This window comes from Hydra vulgaris, chromosome 05, assembly GCF_038396675.1.
Source record: "Hydra vulgaris chromosome 05, alternate assembly HydraT2T_AEP".
NCBI classification, from domain to species: domain Eukaryota; kingdom Metazoa; phylum Cnidaria; class Hydrozoa; order Anthoathecata; family Hydridae; genus Hydra; species Hydra vulgaris.
Genome location: NC_088924.1, coordinates 22,546,284 through 22,570,289, shown reverse-complemented (window position 1 = coordinate 22,570,289; position 24,006 = coordinate 22,546,284). Strand labels below are relative to the sequence as shown.

Here is a 24,006-nt window from a genome sequence, read left to right as displayed (position 1 = left end):
AGTTTATCAGTTCCACCAGGTGCAAGAGTAAAGAGTCAAATGACTGCAACTGAATGCAAGAAGACTACTGATGTTGCGAACTTAAGAATTCACATTGAAAGGGCCATAAACCGAATAAAAACTTTTCGAAGCTTAAAAAATGTATTACCCATTTCTATGCTTCATCATATGGATGATATTATTTTATCGTGTGCAGCTTTATGCAATTTAAAGCCTGCTTTAATAAAAAAATAATTCAAGCTTAAAAGTTTAAAACATAATTTTTAATTTAGTATTAGTCACGCGTGCTTAATACAAGGGGGTGGGGAAATTTTAGTCCAGATCTAATAAACAGGGGGATCTTAATTAAAGGTCAGATGGCAATTTTTTTGTTTTACACAACACACATGATTTTTTTATAGATTGACAATTTTTTAAATCTGATTACACTGAAAGTTTTATTTTTTATCTGTGAATGATATTATATTTTCCATTTTTTAAGGCCGGTTTACACTGAATATTTTTCTTATTTTTGACATTTCAACATTTTTGACATTTCAGCAAGTAAAAATTAATAAGATTTGTGGGTAGGAAAATTTTCTGAAAATTATTAAAAGCCCCTCTACAATTACTCTTGAGTCTTGATTGAGATTTTTGTTAAATTTTCCCATCCACTTTTTAATAAAACCCTCCAGTTTGTTAGATCTGGACTAAAATTCCCACCCACACTTTAATTCCCTCCCCTTGTATTAAGGACTCAATAGTAAGCACGTGAGAGTATTAAAATTGTAAATTTTTATAATTACTTGTAAGGGATGCCGGACACCACCGTGCACTTTTAATGAATATATATGTTTCACACTACTACTGCTTTTTACTATTATAAATAGCTTGAATAACCATTTTGATTTTCAGTATTTTCTTTACCTAAATATTTGTACACCATTATTTGGATCTTATAATAAGACAATAAGTTATTGTTTCTTTTTCTAAACTCAATAAAAATACCAATTTAAATATAAGAAGGATTTTATAATTAAAAAAAAAGATTTTACAATTTTGTTCCAATCAGTTAATAGAAAAATCTACAAAGACAGTTTTTAAATAATGATCGTTGTAGTATTTAAAAAAATCAACTTTCATACTCAACCAACTAGCTTCATCAAATGCAACTTTATCAATTTTATACCCATGAGCTGTCCATACCATAAAATAACAATTGTTCATCTTAGCAGTTCCCATTTGAACCTGACATTGAGTATAATATCTATGTTTTTTATTAATGACAAACTTGTTATTTAAATTTTTTTTAACATAAGGAAGAGATATATTTGGATCTTGTGGTGTTGTATGGTTAATTGAAAATGGGCATTTTATTTCTAAACAAGCTGGTGGGCAACACGAGCATCTGATTACTCTATCAGGGCTTCCACCTATATAGGGCATTTCAACATCTAAAAATAATCCGCATTCATTTACAGTTAAATTTTGATGAAGAGATTTCATCACTTCAAAAAACTGCTTTGCTGCTTCTATTTGCTCTCCCATACTTTAATGCAGGTATATCTGGGTTCACAAATGTTAGCCCTGAAATACTTTGGTGTAATGACCACATATCAACTTTAATGCCCATGTTAATTTTTTCAATTTTTTTTAGAACATCATGAGCTTTTGAAGCAGTTATAACTCGCTTTCAAAAATTAAACCAAAGCTCATTTGTGCTTTGACCTACAGTCATATGCTCTATATCAGTAACAATTATTTGAGTCATATTTGTTTTCATGTTTTCACTGAAGGAAAATTTATTGTCTGACATAACAATAATGGGTATTTCAGCAGAGTTAAATAATAAATAATTGTGTATATCAGGATATAATAATATTGGCCAACAAGTTAGGCCCTCATCTTCTGATAACCAGCCATTACTGAGCTTAAAAGGATCAGGTAATTCAACACCGTTAATAAAAAGTTTTTTTTGTACTCAGTATTTATATCATGTTCTTCAGCTGTTTTAATAGGCATAACATTATTTTCCATTGCACAATATACTCGAGCTGCAATAATTTCTTTCTTTCCAGATATCTTCAAGCCACGAAGACGTAAATAAGACTTCAATTCTTCAACTTTCATACTACATACTATATCATAATCCATTTTGATCTATATATGTTTTATATTTGTTTAAAAGATTATTGGCTTAGTTTATGTTGTTTGTTTATACTTCGTTTACTCAAGAATTAAAAGCTGACTTGATTTATTTCCCTCATAAACTCGATCCAGTTTTTTTTTAAATTCTCCGTAACGCGGCTTGAATTGGTGTATTATTAATACGATATTATTTTTTTTATTTCTTCTTTCATTTTAATTTGAAGTACTCTCGAGCCCTTAACACATGAGGGTGGGGGCGGGAGGGGGTAGGGTGGAGGTAGGGAGGGGTTGGGGTGGGGTGTGGGAATAAAAGGAAGGGGCGAATTTTATTCCAGATCTATTAACGCGGGGGAAGGGGGTTTAATAAAAGAGGGGTGGGGTGGTGGGATTTTTTTATTTTACAATATAAGTACTTTTTATAAAAAATTTCAATTTAAAAATCCAAGCTAATATATTTTACAAAACACACATAAAACTATTTAAATCAAGCGTGGCTTGGGGTAAATTACGCATTTTCTAACAGCTGTTTTATAATAATTTCAATAGGATTTAATGTTGATATAAGTATTTTACTTTGGTGAGAAATAAATTAAAAGACCGTTTTCGATAATCCGAGATTTACTTTTTAAGTGGTTTTTGAAGCCTGTTTATAATGAAAAATTGTGTTTTTATCAGTGACTGAAATAATTTTTTTCTAATTTCTAAGGCCGATTTTCACTGATTTTTTTTTTTTTTTATAACAATTAAAAATTATTTAAAGGGGAGTCTTAACTTGAGGTGAGTGGGAAAATTTTAAAAAAAATAAATGAACGCCGCCCACCCCTTTTATTAGGGACTCGAAAGTACTTAATATTCACGAGCGGTTCTCGATGATAAGACCTGAAGGCTTTGTGCTAGACTCCGCGTTTTTTTTTTTTTTTTACTTTTTATACCTATACATTTCGTTATATTTTTTTATTGTATAGCGATTTTTATCTTAACTATTTTATTGTATAAGTTTATTGAATATTTAAAAAAAGAACAGAAAATAATTAAAAAAAAATAAATATTGGCATGCAAAACCAGATAAAACGTTTTCTCATTTTGCAATAAAAAAATAAACTCCAAAGAGCACGAAATTTGAATTTTTGTCTTACACATTCTTTTAATGATATTTATTGTTTAGCTTTTAATTTTTTAATTTTTAGCTATTCGGTTTACCTAAAAATATATTTTGTCATTATCTCAGAATGAAAAAAAAAAAGTGAATTGTCTGGTTTTGCAAGTCTACTCCTCAATTACAGAAACCTTTCACAAATTGTGATTCACAGAAAAACTGTGACAACTAACAATGTAAAAATCTATAGGTTCTTTATTGTCAAAGGAGTCTACAAAAAAACAAAACATGCTTAAGAATTGTGCAATCTCTGTTATTTGGTTTTAACAAAATTCGTGATAATTTTGTGTCAACAAAACTAAGGTCTGGACAAGTACATATCATTGCATAAACTAAACATGCCACCATTTCACGATAAAGTTCGTCTGAATTTATTTCGTGGTTCTTTATCATATGATTTTAGAATTGTTTCGAATGGTCTTATTTTAGGCTTGTAATCTCCCATTGCATATCGTTGTAATACATTAGTGATGTAAACCTTTTGGTTCATAATTATTTTGTCAAAACTTTGAACAAAAGTTATTCCAAAAAAATTTGATATTTTTCCTAAATCTTTCATTTTAAATTATTGGTTAAGTCGTTCTTTGAAAAAGTTCATGGCTTTAGTGGAACTGGTGGCTATAATAATATCATCAACTCAAATTAAAATAATAACTTCTGAACCATTTCCGTTGTATATATAAACACATGGGTTGGATTCAGATTGCGTTAAACTCATTTCAATAAGGCAATCTTTTATTAATTTGTTCCAGTTTCTCCCACTTTGTTTGGGACCATAGAGCGACTTATTTAACTTCCAAGTTAGCCAGGTCGTTGTGAGACATAAATTTCACATATTATTGGAGCGTGTAAATATGCAATTTTTGCATCAATTTGGTGTACGATTAGATTTTCATGTACAGATATATTCATACTTATACCTAACAACTCATTTTTAGTGGTGGGTGAAAATATTTCAGAGTAATCTACTCCTTCATTCTGAGTGAAACCTTTTGCCACATATTGAGCTTTATGTATTGGATCATTAGGTTCACCTTTCACTGAGTAAATTCATCTACCTCCTATTAGGTTTTTACCATATGGCAAGGTACTAAGAGTCTACATATGGTTTTCATTAACCGATTTTATTTCTTTATCCATCGCTTTCTTCCACTCACAGGCTTTTTCGAAATGAATGGCATTACTGTAAAAGTGGGTACTTTTACAAAATAGCAGTAATCAATATAATTAATGTAATCATTGCTTTCAGAATTGTCAATAATGTAACCATTTAAGTATTTTGATAGTCTTCTAGTTCTCTCTGGGTTCCTACAGTTTTTAGTAGGTTGTATGTGTTGTAGCTTAGTTGGTTGATGCTGATATTTTTTGTATGACTTTTTAACTTCATCTTCATCATTATCATTAGGTGTTATAAATCTAAAACTTTCAGTAAATTTTACTTATTTACGCTTTGAACAGAATTTATTTCAGGGTAGTATACAAAATATGAAGGGCTTTTTCTGCCATATTCAATATAATATCCATTTTTCCTACGTGGATCTACGTGGGCGTAATTTGGAAACATTTTGCTTAGTCTTTGTGATTGTACCATATGGAGTGTTTTTAAGTCTACTACTAAAACAACAATTTCTAACATAAGTTGCAGTCAATATGGCATATATCCATAGAAATTTTGGTAACTTTGATTTAATAGGCATGCATCTGGCAACAGCAAGCAAAGTTCGCCAGTTTCCTTTAGTATTACCATTTTGATGGGAAGAATATGGTGAGACATGCCCAAGCTTAATACAGTGCTCTCTTAGAAGTTCTTGAAATTCCCTTGAAATATATTCACCTCCGTTATCACTTCTAATTCGACTAACACGTCCAGATGGGTAAATCTCATCACTTTTGAATGAGAAAGTCCTGACATTTCCATATGAGGCAATGTCTATCAAGTACTTTTCTGTAGCTTTTAATGTGGGATTATTGTTATATCCTCCACTGCTACTTATAGCACAAAAAAAAAACTTCCAAATGGTCTTGAGATAATTTATAAGCAGAAAATACTTTAAACTGCAATTGCCAGTTTGAACATAACCGTTCCATATTCCCATAAAAGACTTTAGGCTTACAATCATCCCAAAAAAGTCTGTTTTTCTCTGAATTAATTCTCAACTCAATATAATGTTCGTCTGGTTTAAAATGTTCATAGACCCTGCGGGCACACGACGTTGAAATAACATTGAAACAACGTTGATTAACGTCGATCAACGTCAATCAACGTTATTTCAACGTTATTCCAACGTCGTGTGCCCGCTGGGGAGGTAAATAAAATGTTTATCACTGTTAACTATATGAGTGATTGCACTGCAATCAACAAAAAATGAGTCATTTTCTTTCTTTTTTTTTATAAAAATCTGTAGGTTTGTGACCTGGAGTCCCACATGTATAACATTTTGCAACATTTTTGTTTTTAAATTTCGCATTATTTTTCATATATTTGGTTCAAGCTGATTACTTCTTGAATTTTCAGTTTCTTCAAAGTTTCTAAGTGCTTGTTTATATTTTGAAAACACATAACAGTTTCTGATTGTGTTACAACCACAATAAAAAATTTATTCTCATTTGGTAATCCCTTTACGACCATTGCTACTAATAGTGAACCACTTACAATTTTATCTGCAGATCTCAATGCTGTTGCTAATGTTTCCGCTTTTATTATATAATCGGTAATTGACTCCAAATTCAATAGTTGAAGAGCTGTAAGTTGATTGTTTTATGTTGTATTTCTTGGTTTGCTACATCGAACATAGTGCTGTTTAAGTATTGAGAATGCTTCTCTTCCTTTATTTCGACCATCTCTCATTACTAATGAAAGCGATCTTTCGTCCAGGTTTTGAATTAATTCTGAAAAAGCTAATTCGTTTTCATCGTCATTGACTTCTTGAGTTCCAGTAATAACATATTTTAAACCTTCAAGTTTCATGTATCCTAATATTTTTATTTCCCATAACTTAAACTTTCTTCCGTCGCCATCGAATAACAAACTTTGATATTGACTTCTGGGCTCATAACCTGTTAAGTTAGGGCTAGTCATAATGGAGGAATAAATACTAACAAATATTTAATCTATGTTTTAATATTAGGAAGCGGCCATATTCTGTTCATATTCTTCCTTTGACCATATATACTGATAGACACACCGTTTTCAAAAAAAGTTGAAGCCAAAATATTTTCCTCGCATGACGAAGAAAGACAGGATTTTAGTTTAGATGTTCAGGAAAACTCCTCCTATTAAAAAATGATTGAGTATATTGTTTGAGGATATTTTTTAATAAAGACTATAAATATTAACGACTATGTTGTTTCATTAAAACTATTTTGTAAAGCTGAAAGCTTTTTACTGAAATTAATTTAAAAAAGTTGATTTTAATGGACCGTAAAAATAACAAAAAGTTTTATAAACATATATGCATATATATTTATTAACCACAAAATAAAATGTTTTTAATTAATTAAATTTGTAATTTTTTTGAATGTTTATTTAAAATATATCCCAGGTGGTAAAACCTAAGGTTACAATAAAAAAATCCAATCATTTTTACTAAATTGACCGAATGATTAGATTGAACATCATTGTCAAACATATGATCTCTATTAAAAATAAAAATAGAAGTACGAACACTATTTAGAATATTAATAATCAATTTTGTCATTATATTTTTTTGAAACAACCTCTTTTCTTCCTGAAAAATTCTTATTTCGCTTTCTGCAAGTTAACATATGTGAATAACATCTTCGGCTGGTTGAACCAAACAGAGTTTAACATTACTGTAATTTTTTTTGGTTATTAAAGTTGAAGTTGGGGTTTTTAATTGAATTACGGTTAAACATGTGCACAATCTAAAAACTTTTTAACTTTTTTTACAACAAATCCAGCAATATATTCAACAACATCAGACACATATAATGACAATTTTCCTGAATAACTTATGTTATTTTGAGCATATGCATGGTCATCAAAATATGTTTTTTTTATTTCAAAATCTTCAATGAGCTGATAATCAATTGTTTTCATTTTAATATTTTAACATGTACTCATTGCTAAAATTATCGATTGTGCTTGCTCAATGCAATTAGCCTGAGAAGAACCTGAAACACTTTTTTTTTTTTTTTTTTTTTTTTTTTTTTATTTATTTGCCGATTGAAAATAATTTACACTCGTAATTTATAAAAACAAATATTTACATGACTGGGGCTTGAAGAAGACAAAATTCATCTTATCATTAAGCCCCCCCCAAAAAAATGCATATTCATCAAATAAATGTTTTAACAAAATGCAAAAAAATAAAATATATAACGTTTAAAATATTTAGTAATTCAAAGAGTATTTATATTCAAGAACTGATTAGTAAAATAAGATGATATATAAGTATTAATATTACAAAAAGAATTTACAATAACTTTTTTTAATAAAAATTGAAATTATAAAATTTTACAATATTTTTAGTAATTAGTATTTCAAATAATAAAACTTAAAAAAAAATCGTTTGTAAATTCAAAACTTATAAGATAAGAAATACATTTACAATAGCAGACTATTGTTTAGAATATTAAATATAATATTAAAGAGTAATTAGTAGGTTAATTTTTGTTTTTGTTTGCTAGTTTAAAAAGCTTTTTAGAAGAACTTTAATTCATTTTCATGTATCATCAGTAATTGCTTAAGTTTTGTTTTAAACTGGTTTAAAGAATAATTAGATTTCAGCTCATTATTTAATATTGTATTCCACAGCTTAGGACCTCGGTTAGCAATTGAGAATTTGGTTGCTGAATAATGTGTTTTGGATTGAATGTAATTGTTTTTTGAAAATCTGGTAGGGTATATGTGGTTTATTTTTTCAAAAAGTGAATTAAATAACATTGGTGATATTTTTTTATCAAGTTTAAACATGAAGATAAGAATATGGTAAAGGTTTAGTTTATATACATTTAGAATATTAAGTTTATTAAATAACGTTTGAGTGTGAGAGAAACGGTCAACGTTTGTAATTATCCTTATAGCCTGTTTTTGTTTACTAAACAGTTTTTTTACTTTTGTTGCGTTTGTGCTGCACCAAGCAACGTTTGCATAATTTAAGTAGCAATGAATTAAAGAAAAATATAAGTTTTTTAAACAAGATAGATTTAAAAACTGCTTGGCTTTATACAAAACACCTATATTTTTTGATATTTTATTTTCAATTAGACCTATGTGGTCCCTCCACGTTAAATTTTCATCCAGAACCACACCTAAAAATTGTATTGATTGCTCTCTTTTTAATAATGCGTTATCAATAAAAAGATCAGGAAGTTTTAATGGAATATCTTGTTTTTTATGAAGACGATGGAACAAAGTGTATTTGGATTTATTGATGTTCAAAGATAGTTTGTTTGATTTGAACCATTGGGTTAATTTTTCAAGTTCTTTGTTTACTGTTTGAAATAATTTACTGATATCGTTACTAGAATAAAACAAGTTTGTATCATCTGCAAACAAAATTAAGTTTAAAATGTTAGAAAATTTATATAAGTCGTTAATATAAACGAGAAATAAAAGTGGTCCTAAAATTGATCCTTGAGGAACACCACAGGTGATTGACTTATATTCCGTTTTTCCGCTATCATATGAAATAAACTGCTTTCTATTAGTCAAGTAACTATCAAACCAGGACAAATTAGTATTTATTATACCATAACTTTTCAGTTTGGATAGAAGGATTTGATGATTGACAGTGTCAAAAGCTTTACTTAAATCGATAAATACACCTAGGGTATATTTGTCTTCATCAAACCCTTTAAATATATCATGAACAAGGTGAGTGATTGCATGATCAGTTGAATGACTAGATTTAAATCCAAACTGTTTATGAAAAAGAATATTATTAACATTTAAAAAGGAATATAGTCTATTATACATAACCCGCTCTAATATTTTAGAAAAACAAGAAAGAATTGAGATTGGTCTATAATTCGTAACATCGGAAGGATCACCTGATTTTAACACTGGAATGACTTTTGCAATTTTTAGGTTATCTGGAAAAACGCCTTGTTTTAGAGATAAACTAAAAATATGTAGTAATGGAAATGTAATTTGTTTTATTGATTTGATAATGACATTACTACTTATATCATCAAATCCTAAACTTTTATTGGGTTTTAATAAAGAGACTGCGTCTAGTAATTCTTTTTCTGTAAGTTTATAATTAGACATAACATTAAGGTTGGTTGAGGTTAAGTACGAACTAAAGTGTGATTGAGTAGTTGCTATATTAGATGATAAAGTAGGACCTATATTTACAAAAAACTGGTTAAGTGTTTCAGCGACTAAGGATTTATTTACAATTTGTTTGTTATTAAATTTAAGATTTAGAGGAAGTAAATTTCTGTATAAGCTTTTTTTACCAATTACCTCCTTAATAATATGCCAAGTTTTTTTAGAATCATTTTTGTGCTTTATTAATTGTTCAGAATAGTAACGTTTCTTTGAGCGTTTTAAAATTGACTCAAATAGCCGTTTATAGTTTTTATAGGTAGTTTCATTTTTAAGAGTTCTTTTTTTAAGAAACTTGTTATATAAGCGTTGTTTTTTTTTTGAAGATTTAAGAATGCCCTTCGTGATCCAAGGGTTTAAAAGTGTTTTTGTTTTGATTACTTTAGTAACTTCTGGGAATGCCTTGTTATAAAGATTAAGAAACTCTGTTAGAAAAATATCATACGCTTTATTGGCGTTTAGATTTAGTTTTAGGGTGTCCCAGTTAACACAGGATAGAAGCTTATAAAAATGACTAATAGAAGTGTCGGTTATTAAACGTGTTTTAATTATTTTTTCCCGTTCATTTTGGGCATTATATATGCATTTTTGCGATAGGATAAAAATCGGAAAGTGATCAGACACGTCAGTTTTAAATATTCCTGTTCTTATATTTTCATTTATAAATTCATTTGTTATAATTTGATCTAGGGATGTTGAACTTTCCTTAGTTATTCGCGTTGGTTTATTGATTAGTGGAATATAGCTATTTTGAAAAATGGTGTTAAAAAAGTTTTTAATATATATATTTTTTTCATAATCTAATATATTGAGATTGATATCACCAATAAAATATACAGCTTTATTCATAGACGATTTATTTTTAATTATTTTTTTAATGTGGTTTTCAAATACCTTAATGCTTCCTGAAGGCGGTCTGTATAAACCATGAATGACGATATTTTTTGAGGTTTTGTTAATAATTTCAATACATAACGATTCGTAATCGTTAGTAGTTGAACTTAAATTTGGTTTAACTTTGAATAATATTGAGTTTTTTATGTATATACACAAACCCCCACCTTCCTTATTAGATGCTCTAACTTGATGAATTACTTTATAATTAGGTAATTGAAAATTAGAATTGTTTTCAATGTTTTTATCTTTACACCATGTCTCACTTAGACAAATTATTTGAAATTTAATGCCAATTTTATATAAAAGTTGTTTTAATGACTCAAAATTTTTTTGAATACTTCTAATATTAATATGAAGCATTGAAAAATAGTTATCCTCCATTCCATTAGCAATTTTTTTAGAATTTGGGTCATAATATAAAGGGTTAATATTTTTAATTATTTCATCATTATTATAAAAATTAATATCAGGATCCGAATAGTTGTTTAATAGTATTGACTTATTTGATACAAATGAATTAAAATTTATGTTTGTTAAAACAGTATCATCAGCCATTTTAAATCAGAAATAACTTAAAGCAATATTAAAATTCAAAAAGTAATATAAAAACGTAAGAAAATCATTTATCATTATTTTTTTTTATGAATTCTCTAACAATAAGCTTATCGTATATAACAACGGAATACTTATCCTGTGCAATTTGCTTTCTTCAAGAAGTTTCTTTCTTATTATGGAAGTTTCCAGCGAAAAATCCTCGTTGATATAAATTCCGGATCCTTTCAGTTTATTGGCATTTTTTAGGATTTTTACTTTGTCTTTATGGTTAAGTAACTTAATTACAATTGTTCTTGGATTTTTTTTTTCAATAATGCCAGTTCTATGCGCTCTTTCTATGATTACCCCATTTACATTGAGATTATTTTCAAAAATATTTATTATTATTTTTTCCGTATCATCCCAACTTTCGTTGTCATTTTCTTTAACTCCTTCAATTCGAAGATTATTTCGCCTTTGTCGATCTTCCAGCTGTCTAAATTTATTTTTTTCATTCTCACCTATATTTGCATTCGATGACTTTTTTTTTTCCAACTCGCTCATTTTTTTGTCATTGCAATCTTGATAAAACGTTAGACTTTCCTCAATGTCTTTTTGTGTTTTTTCAAACTTTATCAACTGCTTGTTAGTTTTATTTTGATCGGCATTTCGGTTTACGTTATCTTTTTTTAACATTTCACAAGTTTCCTTTAATGTACTAATTTCTTTCAGCAATCCATCGATTCGATCATTAGTCAGTTTTAAATTTGCACTTATTAACGATAGTATATCATTTTGTTGTTTTTGGAACATTTCTTGAAAAATTTCCCTAACTAATTTTATCGAGACGTCAGTGATTTGTTTTGAACTCATTTTGAATTTTGTGATAAAATTTTTATATAAAAAATTTTTATATAAAAAAAAAAAAAAAAGTTACATGAAGTTAATTACTTTCTCAGAATAAAACACGTCTGTTCGCCGCAAAAACTGTAATGATGTAAACTTGTGTGCATTAATTATTTTTTGTAGGCAGCTTGAAAATGTTTTGATGTGGGATTATTGTTATATCCTCCATTGCTACTTATAGCACAAAAAAAAAACTTCCAAATGGTCTTGGAATAATTTATAGGCAGAAAATACTTTAAACTGCAATTTCCAGTTTGAACATAACCGTTCCATATTCCCATAAAGACTTTAGGCTTACAATCATCCCAAAAAAGTCTGTTTTTCTCTGAATTAAATGTATACGTGCTCCATTGTTAGCACATTTAAGTGTTACTAAATATTCTATTGACTCTATAGTTTCTTTATTATATTATTGTACACTTGCTTTAAAAATCTTAGCTAATAAATTTCTGCTATTTAAAATGTCAAAAATGTTATTAATATTAATGATAAATTTTTCTGTCGCTTCACTGGCTTCAAAATCTTTAGAGTACTGACTTTCTCTTAAATATTCTATTGCTTTTGCAAATTTTTGACTAAATGTTTGTGAAGCCAACTTGAACTTCAATTTTTTCTTGATACCAATTTATATGTAGTTTTGTAATTTTTGTTGCTAAAGGAAGGCCTTCCTTTTCTTGAATAGCTACTAATTTTTCGATATAATCCCATTTTATTGGTTCATTCTTACAATCAAGTATTATTTTGTGCATACCAAATATATTTCTTATAAGTTTTAACATGTGCGGAAGATCCATTATAATATAAACTGACATTTTTGTAACTGGATGTGGAAAGTATGTGCAAGTAGAGTTAACTGATAAATCTGCTCCAAGATGATTAGCCGTACTAATATTAGATGAAACACCATCGAAAATTAAAGTAATGTCAGCTTCGCTTAATAATTTTAAACACATTTTTACCAAATAACTTTTTTGAATAAGAAAACTTTTTTGAACTCCTGAGATTCAATTAATTCGAAAGTAGCCAATTGGTAATTGATTTCAGTTTCAAGACTTTAACTGATTCAGATTGAAATTCAGGTCCACATGTGATTACCTGATACCATTTTTGAAGGGTTCTTGGATGAGAAAGCATGTTAGTAAATGTTTTTCTGATATATATATATATATATAAAAGCTCCTGGAGAATAAAAATTTAGAGTAAGAGTAAAGTTTTCCAATTTCATTGGATACGCTTTAAAGCATTTAGATTAAAGCAACTGTTTAAATAGGATTTTCGTAGAAGTAGGCATTGTATCCTATAAAAAGTATAAAACAATTAATAAACTATCAACTAAAAAAGTAAAAATAAACTCAAATGAATGGAAAGCTCAAATAGATACCACAGTCTAATAAAAATATGTATAAATCATCTACAAATTCGCCTACAATAAATCACCTACATAAACTAACTGCAATAATAAATCACCCACAATAAATCACCCATAAAAACTTACAGAAAGTTTAAGAGAGGATCCTTCATCAACCATTTGTATTTCCTTTAAATGTTTTAGCAAAGAATTTAAGTTAATTACTTTTTGTTGAAGTCGTGTGTTTCGATAATGTATTATTTTGATTTTTTTTTTTTGCTTTGAAGTTTATTTTAAAGCCTGGTTAAAAGAATGACCATCTCGTAAAAATGTTTTTTAAATCATTTATTAAATACCTTCTATTTCTTAGAGGAGGTTTTAAGGCTGTTTTTTCCAAATTCTCAAATAGTTCAAATGGTTTCTCTTTGTCAACAGATGTAGCTTCTTCTTCTATTGTTTTGATTATGTTTTTACTTTCATTTGTGATAATTGCTCTAGTTGCTGGAGGTTTTCTAGATTTCACTAGCTTCACTAAACTGCTTGGAAAATCAAAAATACTTGGTATGACATCTTTTTGAAGTTGCTTTTTTGAACTCCAACCACAAACAATATAAGATTCTTGAGTAAAATGCTTGAAACGCATTTTGAACTCTTTGTTGGATTAAAGTTTTCTCTACGAATTGCATCAATCCATTTATTCCGAAATGATAAATCTTCTGGAAATCTACAACATACAAAATATTTCATAAACAAAAACAACTTTTAACTTTTCTCAATAATAAAAATTTAGTATATGTTGATTATTAAATATATATGTCATATAACAATTACAGTAAATATAATGAACATTTTTCCAAAAAAATGCTATATTCTATGTGGTATCTTTATTGGTTTGAGGAAAATAAATTCAATTTGTCATTAATTAAATAAATGTTTATTTATACTTTAGCTATAAATAAACAGCATTTTGATTAATGACAAATCGTATTTTTTTAAATTAAGTATTAACTTATTTTTACCTAACTTTTTATTAACATAAATCAGAATATAAATATAAATAAAACATTTTAAACAAGCACCAATATATGTAAACAAGCACCAACAATTGCAAAATCAGGAATTATCAGTAAATTTTGTTTTTGAATTTTTAATAACTGATTTTGCGATTAAAACAGTTTTTAAATGAAATAATTATTACTGTTATGCATAAGAATGTAAGATTCTTGCTAGATATTAAATCATTCTTTATTTAATAAAACTCTTACCCATGAAATGAGATATCTGTACCATTTTTATATCTATCTGTGCAGTTATATGCACTGCAAGAATGTACCATAGTTAAAATTGATAAAAATAAGGTAAATACAAGAGCCAAACTCTTCGTTAAAATATGTTTTTGCCACAAACTGACGTCACTTTACAGAATTTATTTTGGCTTCACTTTTAGAAGAATATTATTTAACTTGCGCCGTGTCTATCAGTATATATCGTCTAAGTATTCTTCATATGGTATTAGAAACTCTGATTAACTACTTAATGGTCTGTAATTATAACATATATACAACGCCGTGCATATTGTATCCTCTAACATATATATCATAATTCAGACTAATATTTGTAACATTTGACTCGTGTCTTTGCCAAATTACATATAATGGGTCACAGTTATTTGCTGGCTTTTTTACTCTAAATTACAAATATATGCAGATTGAGATGTATCAAAAATTTTTTAAATTTAAAGTGTGAAAAAGAAAAATCATTTTTAATTGGTTTTTTTAGGCAGTTCTTACATAATAAAGTCTTTAATTTTACAATATAACATTAGAATTTTTTTGATTTTACAAAAAGCAGTTAAATTTTATTGCTTACGCAACAATTGTGATGGATTTGAATTACAAAACACTTTAATGCTTAATACTAAAGATCAAACAAACGAGTTACGGTTTTCAAGATCGTATATTTTTTGTTCGACTTTGAAAGCTTTCAGCAAGGCGAAGTTTCTTAAAGTAAACGAAGTTAAAATCCGTTAAACTTCGAAAAAAAAGTTAATTAAACGGTAATGAAAGCCGTAAAAAGTTGTAGCTTTAACTTTAATCAACTTTGAAAACCTTTAAAAGTTGTTAAAACTTAATTAAAACGATGTTTGAAGCCACTAAAAGTTATAAGTCAAAATTTTACGGTTATGAAAATCGTATAAATTTGTTTACATTACATTTAACGAATTTAAAAACCTTATAACTTTGTGTATGTTATTTAACAAGATTTAAACATTGTAAAACATCAAACAAACATGCCTAAGACCCATCGGTCATTGCGGGTTGTTGTGTGTGATCAAGCTTCATAAATATACTTCTATTATTCTTAATGCAATTGAACAAACAAAGTCATAAAAATTTTAATTTGAGGATACAAGTCATACAGGGTAGAGGGGGGTGGTTCAAAACTAAAGAAACTTTTTAAAAATTGCCTGCCAGGCTCAAGTGCCTCAAGTGAGCTGGCCTTTAGTAAAGCTGGACAGGTAGCCCACGAAAAGAGACGCAGGTTGTCTCCAAAATCCACTGAAGAGCTGATCTTCATTAACGAGAACTTCTATTTGTTAAACTCCTTTGTACCTGCTTGGGAATACCGCTCCATGGTAGAGCAAATAGCAGCTAGACCTGCTCCAAACAGAGATCAAAATGATGATGATGACTCAGACTAGGATGATGATGATGATGATACCGCCACATTAAAAATGAATTCTCCAGTATTGTTATAATTATATTTTTATTATTTACAGTATTATAGATATTCTTATTCTCCTTCTTATTATTATTGCTTTTATTGTTATTATTATTATCAATAATATATTATTGTAATTATATTGTAAATTTAGAGGAAAATAAATATCTTGTTGCTGTTGAACTGGAAAGGCAAGACAGACATCATATGGGCTCCCAAGGCAAGGAACTAGCACAAAAAAATGAAAGCGAAAGACTGGAAGCGGATAACTAAACATTCTTTACTAGGGTAGCATGCTAGGATTATTTTAGATAATCGCTAATATGCAAATAATTTTTTCGCATGTGTAAGGAATTGAATTTTTGAAATCTAGAATGATTATTAAATAAATGCAGGGGTTTTAGCATATCTTTTGTATATTCTTTATTTCTGTAATGTTACTGTAGTGTATACTTCAAATTTTTATTATTAAGAAATTAGAACTTAAAAGGACAGAGATTGCAAGCATATACCAAACCAGTTATCACTTCACTTTACTTTATATTGGTTTTATTGAACCTGAACATTGGTAGCTTCTCATCGATTGTGATTTTTTCCAAATCTAAGGGATAGAGTAAGAGTCTAGGAGAATAGAAGGGAAGAGCATAATAGTACTAGTACAGCCACATACAAGTTTTAAAGCCTTTAGAAATTTTACACGATTTTAAAACACGCCTTTTTCGAATTTACACAACTTTTTACGATTTTGAAAACCGCGAAAATATATTTTATTTGAAGTAATATGATTTTGAAAACAGTTTAATTAAATTCTATACAACTTTTAAGGATTTCAAAACACGTTCACACACGACTTTTAGCGACGTCGAAGGTTCCACTTCGACCACCAAACATATCGACCGCGATTGTTTTATCACTGCTTAATACATATTTCTTATATAAAAAACCTTTTTCAACTAATTTGTCTAGCATAAAACATATGATTTAATGAAAAGATATAACATGCGATGTTAACAAAATTTTGCTGTGCATCTTATCCCTATTAATAGAGCTCAGTGATGCAAAACGAATAACTGCACTGTGCTGTTTCAATTTCAGACCATAGTATCTAAAATAAATGACAGAATACAATAGAAAATAGGGGTAAAGATTTTGAATTTCGACCTGAACCGGATTTACCGAAATTGTTATAAAATTCCTGCCGGAAAGAGGTAATTAGCCCTATTTATGTAATTTTTTTCCATCAAGATTGAAAGTGAAAACCTGCTCCTCATTACGGTAGCTATAAAATATATATATTTATATCCTATAATATATATATATATATATATATATATATATATATATATATATATATATATATATATATATATATATATATATATATATATATATATATATATATATTATAAGCATTATAACATCATATACGGCATCGTACTGTTTATTTAAATTTACACGTGATTTTTCGGCTCATATAGTGAGAGATTATCAAACTGATAAAACCGTTAAAAGACCGTTTAAAAAATTACAATGAGCGCAACCAAATGATGTCATTACAAGGTCAGACATTCAACATTTTTTAATTTTACAAAAAATCGTTTCTAGTAGTGAGTCATCACTAAATTGCTAATGTCATGTTTTAAAACGTTTTCTTTAGATTTTAAACATTGTAAATGTAGTATTTCAATCTCATATTTGTGAAGGGAATGATCGGTTGAAATACAAAAATCTAAAAAATTTAATTGGTGTTGAGCATTTTCGTATTCGCATGTATATTGGGTAGATTTATCTTGTGAATTTAAAAGTTTTAAAAAAGAATTTTCCTTATCAATATTAGTAAATCGAGCATGGCTATTATCAGCGTAACGTTGATAAGTTTTTGGTGCAATATTGACGTTTAAAGCCTGTTGAATACAGGCTTTAAATGTCATTAGACGTTTAAAGCCTGTTTGAATAGCGTTAGATTCTATATGTTGTATATATGCTTCTGACATGACGACCATTATTGATTGAGCTATTGGACCAGAGTTTTTTAAAATATACACTTTGTCTTCCCATAAAAAATAACTCTTACTAATACAGAGATCAATTAGTTTATAAATGTCTACTAAAGATAATTTAGTTCATTGTATTAGATCATCTCTATTTTTGTTTAGCATATCAATAATCGTAACAGTTGTTTTATCAAGTGGCACTGATGGGTATAAATTTTAGGCAAAGGCTAGGAGATACTAACTCCAACTTAAAACACTCTCTGCCTTTGGGCTCTTGGTTGAGTAAAGCCTAGAGATGGTGTCTCGATAAAAGTATTCATCTTGGGCAGATGTTAAATGCATCCGGCTACTGCCTTGTAGAAGGCCTCCTAAGCAAATATTTAAGGGGTAAACAGATTCTATCTGTTGACTAGCTTCGCATCCCTTCTTCATCTATTAGGCTGGCGCAGATGTATTTTTAATACATTGTTTCCAGTCTAGGATGTTGATTGCTAAATGTTCTTGACTGTGCATGGGTTTTGCTGGTGTCTCTATTTTTATGACTCATTCTATTATCTCCTAACAAGAGCACAGCTTTAAAATTCAGTTTTATGGTTCTGAGACCGGCTGTTATTCTGAGACCGGCTGTTATTCTGAGACCTGCTGTTATTGTGATTTTCTTTGTGATGGCCCTTGGGTTGAAATCTTTTGTCTTCCTGTTGACAAATGTGCTTCATACATAACTTCGTGGATTTAGGCTGGCATGGAATCTTTTATTCCCTCTCGACAATTCAAGGTCAAGCCTCACTCTTTCTAATGGTTTTCCTCACATTGTGCTGCTGCAATTACCATCGAATGCCATATCCTCAAAGACAGATGATACAGATGGCATCAGCTGACTATCCGTATCAGTATCAAAATGTGTCACTTTCCCACTTGTCTTTTTAATTGTAGAGTTTTTTTTGTCGTAGGGACGGATATATATCCACAAGAAAAAAATATTAGTAAGTTTGTAGAGTTAATTTTCTAATTTTAAAAGAAAAATTTGTTTTTAAACATTCAATGTGAATTAAATAGATTGTAACAGTTTATAATAATATTCAGATAATAACTGATTAAAAAATAAAAAGATTTTATTAAAAAATTTTAAATTTATACTCTACATTTTTATCTTTATATTTTATTTTACTTTACTTACTCAAATTTCCATTTCGCTTTTTTTTATTTTTGACAGATAAAAATTGTTCCAGTTAATACTTTCTTACAAATAAATTGTATAATAATAAATAAAGCATTAAAAAAAAAGCTTAGATTTTTTTATTTATTTATAGATTCATTCTTTTTTGAAAAAACAGAGAATAGTTTCACCAAAACAATTTTATATGGTTTCAATGACGAATTTGTTATATCATTTCTAATATTATCAACTGGAGTACCAACCTCATATATTATAGGTATTAATGATGCAAGTTCGGCGACGATTTTTAGCGTTGATACTCTTGAAGAATCATTAAATATAGCTGTTTATGGTAAATCACAAAATATTAAAACGATAGCATACACATGGAGTTCAATTGTAATATCTCAATACTTTATAAACGATAATAATACTTATGACATTTCTTTAATTGTTAACGGAACTGTTCAATACTCTAATATAAGTATACAGCCAAGTATGTTCACAGATGTTTCATTGTATACTTTTGAAGCTTGCGGTTATGAAAATATCTCTTGTAACTTTGGATCAATTAGAAATTTTTCAGTTAACAGTACAACACAAGGTAATTTTTTTCTTATATGCTTATGCATTTATAAAATATTTTTAACAATATTTTATTAAATAATATTTCCTCTCTTTAGCTTTGAATGTATATATATAAATATATATGTGTGTATATATATAAATATATATGTGTGTGTGTATATATATATATATATATATATATATATATATATATATATATATATATATATATATATATATATATATATATACACTATATATCTCATGACAACAAAGTTATTTAGCTTGTGATTATGTATCTTCACAAATAAATAACTTTTGTTTATAACTCTTATGTTTAGTTAATAAAATTATCTAAAATTATGAAATTTATAACTAATATTATTTTAATATAAGTTTTTAGTTTTAGTTCATAGCTATTTTAATTTTATTTTATAAATTAACTCAACTCAAACTTTCCAGGCATTTTTATTAACAGACTTCCTTATTATTGTGCTCATAAGATGTATTCTTTAAAATTCAGGAACGGATCTATATGATTGTGCACATGTATGTAAATATGATACATGTCCTAAATAAAAAAAACAAATATAACTGTCAATTAGAATTTACGCTAATCTATAAATTCCCATAATCCAATGGCTTTTTACTCTTTATTTATTGCTAACGACTTGATAATTGTAGTGTTTGTTTTTCGTTCATCTCGTCAGGTATACTTTTTTCTTCTTGTTCTTCTTTTACCTTGTTCTCACTTTTATATTTGTATTGAATTATTATATTACTTATATATTTTTCTATAGGATGATCAACATGTCCTTAGCACAATATCCGCATTATCGTACTTATGCATGGGGTAGATATAGGTACAACTTTCTTTGATGAATTTGATTTTAACAAAGAATAAGTCTGTTGTGATTAAATTTGACTTTATATAATGTAGGGGCAGCTCACTTTAATATTTTATCTCTAAGACATTTCCGAGTTAATTATTTCTTTAATATTTTACCTCTAAGACATTCCCGAGTTATTTTGTTTTAAACTCTTGAATTTTAATTCTGCTTGAGGATGTATAGTGCAAAGGTGCCAATATTTTATTATCGTAGTTTTCAGATTAAACTCTCTTTAAATATATCCCTATCTTTAACATGGTTTCTTATTTAAATTCTGAAATATGGGTAAATTATCTCTCTGTAGTTGTTCATGTAGTAGTTTTTCTAAAGATTAGCAACATTCTTTTGGAGTATTAAGTAATAAAATGATACCTTTGAAAGTTTCATCGTTTGAAAAATGACACTTTTTGTAAAAAAATTTTTTTTCAAAGGCATTCTACAGTGGGTTTGGTGGACAACTTGTTATATGATATAATAATTAATAAAAACTAAATAGTTTTTGTTTGCCCAATAAAAAAAATTAGTTTCACCTTTTTACCATGGTCTTTTAGGAACGTCATGAGCTAATAGAGGTTCTTTGATTTTGATTGAAAAGACAACATACATGGTTTACACACTAAAATAAACTGTTCAATCTTGTTTAAACCTGGCCAGAAAACAGTCTGATATGCGCGACATTTGCACTTCTCAATTCTAAAGTGAACTTTATTCAACATTAAAAGTGCTTTTGTTTAGCTCACTAACTGGGATTGCTATTCGGTTCTCATACAGCAAAAGTCCATCAGTTTTAACTATATTATCTTTAAAACCTTAATAAGGCTACATATTTGTTAGACAATTTTTCTTTTTGAATTATACAATCCAGAATCTATAATATCTTGCAATTACTTTAGAAGTCTATCCTTCTTATTTTTCTGTCTAATTTCTTCTAACAAACTCTCTGTAGCCAACATATTTTAATTTATTGAATATGGGTTGTATTGTTAGTATATGTTTAAGATAATTGAATATGGAATGTATTGTTAGCCGACATATTTTAAATTATTCAATATGGGTTGTGCTGTTAGTGGCGGCTCTGCCCGCTGTGAATTACTCCAATCAATCGATTCCCACGCAATCTATGCCATAAAATTGTCTTAAATCTATTTTTTAAATTTGTGGCTGCTTATCTGATTTAATTTCAACAAGAATAATTTTCTTAATATGTAAATATCTTGATTAATACAATCATTAATTTTCTCGATGACTAGAGGATGCATTAGTTTGAATAAATTGTCTAATGCCTCACGTAAAGGATTTCGCAAATACCATAATTTAACTATTGTACTGCATAGGTGCCTCTTTCCATAAAAGGATAATATACTCCTTTTTGATAATGAACCACATAGGAGCATTAGCACGCATAAAGTATGTCACATATATATTTACAAAATTTGATGAGGGATTATGGTGAAAACTTAAAATTGCAGATCCTGTTTAGCCATGTAGAGTCGGTTTAGCCATGTAGAGTCAGTTTTCCAGGGCCAGATTGGCAGAACAAGTTTTACTAATTACAGTTGTCAAAAAGGAAAAGCGGATCTGTAAAGAGCAAATTTCAGTCCAGCCTCTGATATTTCTACAGTTTTTGAGTCTACATGGCTCAGTGGTGAGGCATATAGATTTGTGCAGTTTTTTCTTCTTTATCTATTGATCCAATTGCCAATTTTAAGTTCAATTATTGCATCTTCCAGGAAAATGTGCTCTACAGATAGTTGATACATTATAACTTTGACATAAAAGCACTATTTTTGGACTATGTATTTACATGCAGATATATCAATTAGTTTGGTTAGCCTGTCCTTATAGAGCTGAAAGTTTTTTTTTTATTTTCTCTGTCAACAGTAGGAGTTTTTTGCTTAGATCAAAAAAGTTTACATTTTTTTTTGTCAAATATGTAAATAGTCATTATTAAATTGTGTATGTTGCTGTTAAAGCTGTTTTTTTTGTTAGTTTTTCCACGAACTTTCTGTAAAATTATAATATATGTTCAATTGTACTATTATTTAAGAAATGATATGCAGTATAGGTTGCTAACATTTTCTCACAATACACCAAAATCTGAATCCTTTTGGTTAGCAGTTGCACCTTAGAGAGTGGTTTTGATTACCCAAACAATAGATAATCTGTTTTATATCTTTTCATTCTGTTTACTGTAATATAATTAACGAACAATTAGTATAGTATTATTTTTATTCCACCCTACCCATTATGGTTTGGGTAAACAACTAAACTATGTCTAATTAACACACTTCCATCTATTCTCATTTTTACTTTTATTGTTATATCGTAGTGCGCCAAAATTAGTAGATTTGTCAACTGTTTTTTACCTCATTGAAAGCATGTTGGGCAAAATGACCAAAAGCCACGAGAAACATAGACTTTAACTGACTTTCCGAACCCATGGGTATTTGCAAAAATCTTTAGTTAACGTCTAGTTTAACCATATATTTACACTCTTTTTGCGTTCAAAAACAAGCTAATAAATTTGTAACCCGCTCAAATTGGCTTTATATGGTCATAAGTTTTGAAATCTAAGAAATTATTATTATTTATTTAACCAAGTATGGACTTATAAATATTAGAAGTTAGCTCTATGTCTTTAGTCTTAAGTTTCTTAATTATCTTAAGCATCAACAAAAGCTGCGTCTATGATCTGCAAAACAAGAATGGAATCTTGTGGTGTCAAAAAATTATTAAAAATAAAGCAAACTGTCCCTTTTAGGAAACTTGAAAAATGCATCTAAAACAAAATGATTCAGTGATTTAAAAAATTTTTTTAAATAAACCATATGCAATAAGCAAAAAATTTTTAAGAAATCTATCATATAAAGCAATTTAATTAATTATCTTTATTGTTTTAAATTTCAACTTTTTCTTAAATAAGGCGAGCATTAAAAATTAAAGCAACAAATAAACAACCATTCCAAACTACAAAACTGTATTTACCTTTAAGCAACCAATGGTTGCTGACAGATTTGTTTGTTATGTGCTATAATAGAAATCTGTTGATAAAGACAGCACAAATTTAAACTTTACAGCAGGAAATTTGTTGCAAGGACAGCACAAGCCTAATACTTGCCATTAAAGTATAAATTGAAAAACCTCTTGAAAGACAGATAACTGGTCATGAATATTAAGGTAAATATTGATATCAGAATGTATGTTATAAGGAGGAAGGAAAAAGGAAGATATTAGAAAATTCGGGATTGAGTAGAACATCTATTCTGATGCTAGGAACAGTAGAAGATATTCTAAAAATCAATATTCTGAAAATATATTTTAAAAAGAAGGTATTCTAAAAATATATATTATAAAAACAGATATTCTAAAAATATATTCTAAAAATAGATATTCTAAAAATATATATTCTAAAAAT

General features: G+C 28.2%; 1 protein-coding gene across 1 annotated transcript in view; it reads left to right on the top strand.

The window, feature by feature from the left end:
- The window catches only part of LOC136080694 (uncharacterized), a 214,868-nt gene that overhangs the window by 7,104 nt on the left and 183,758 nt on the right, over positions 1 to 24,006 (top strand). Inside the window, exon 3 of the mRNA XM_065797670.1 lies at positions 19,289 to 19,738. Within this exon, the coding sequence (XP_065653742.1) occupies positions 19,289 to 19,738 (450 nt within the window). The remainder of the gene's footprint in view (positions 1 to 19,288; positions 19,739 to 24,006) is intronic.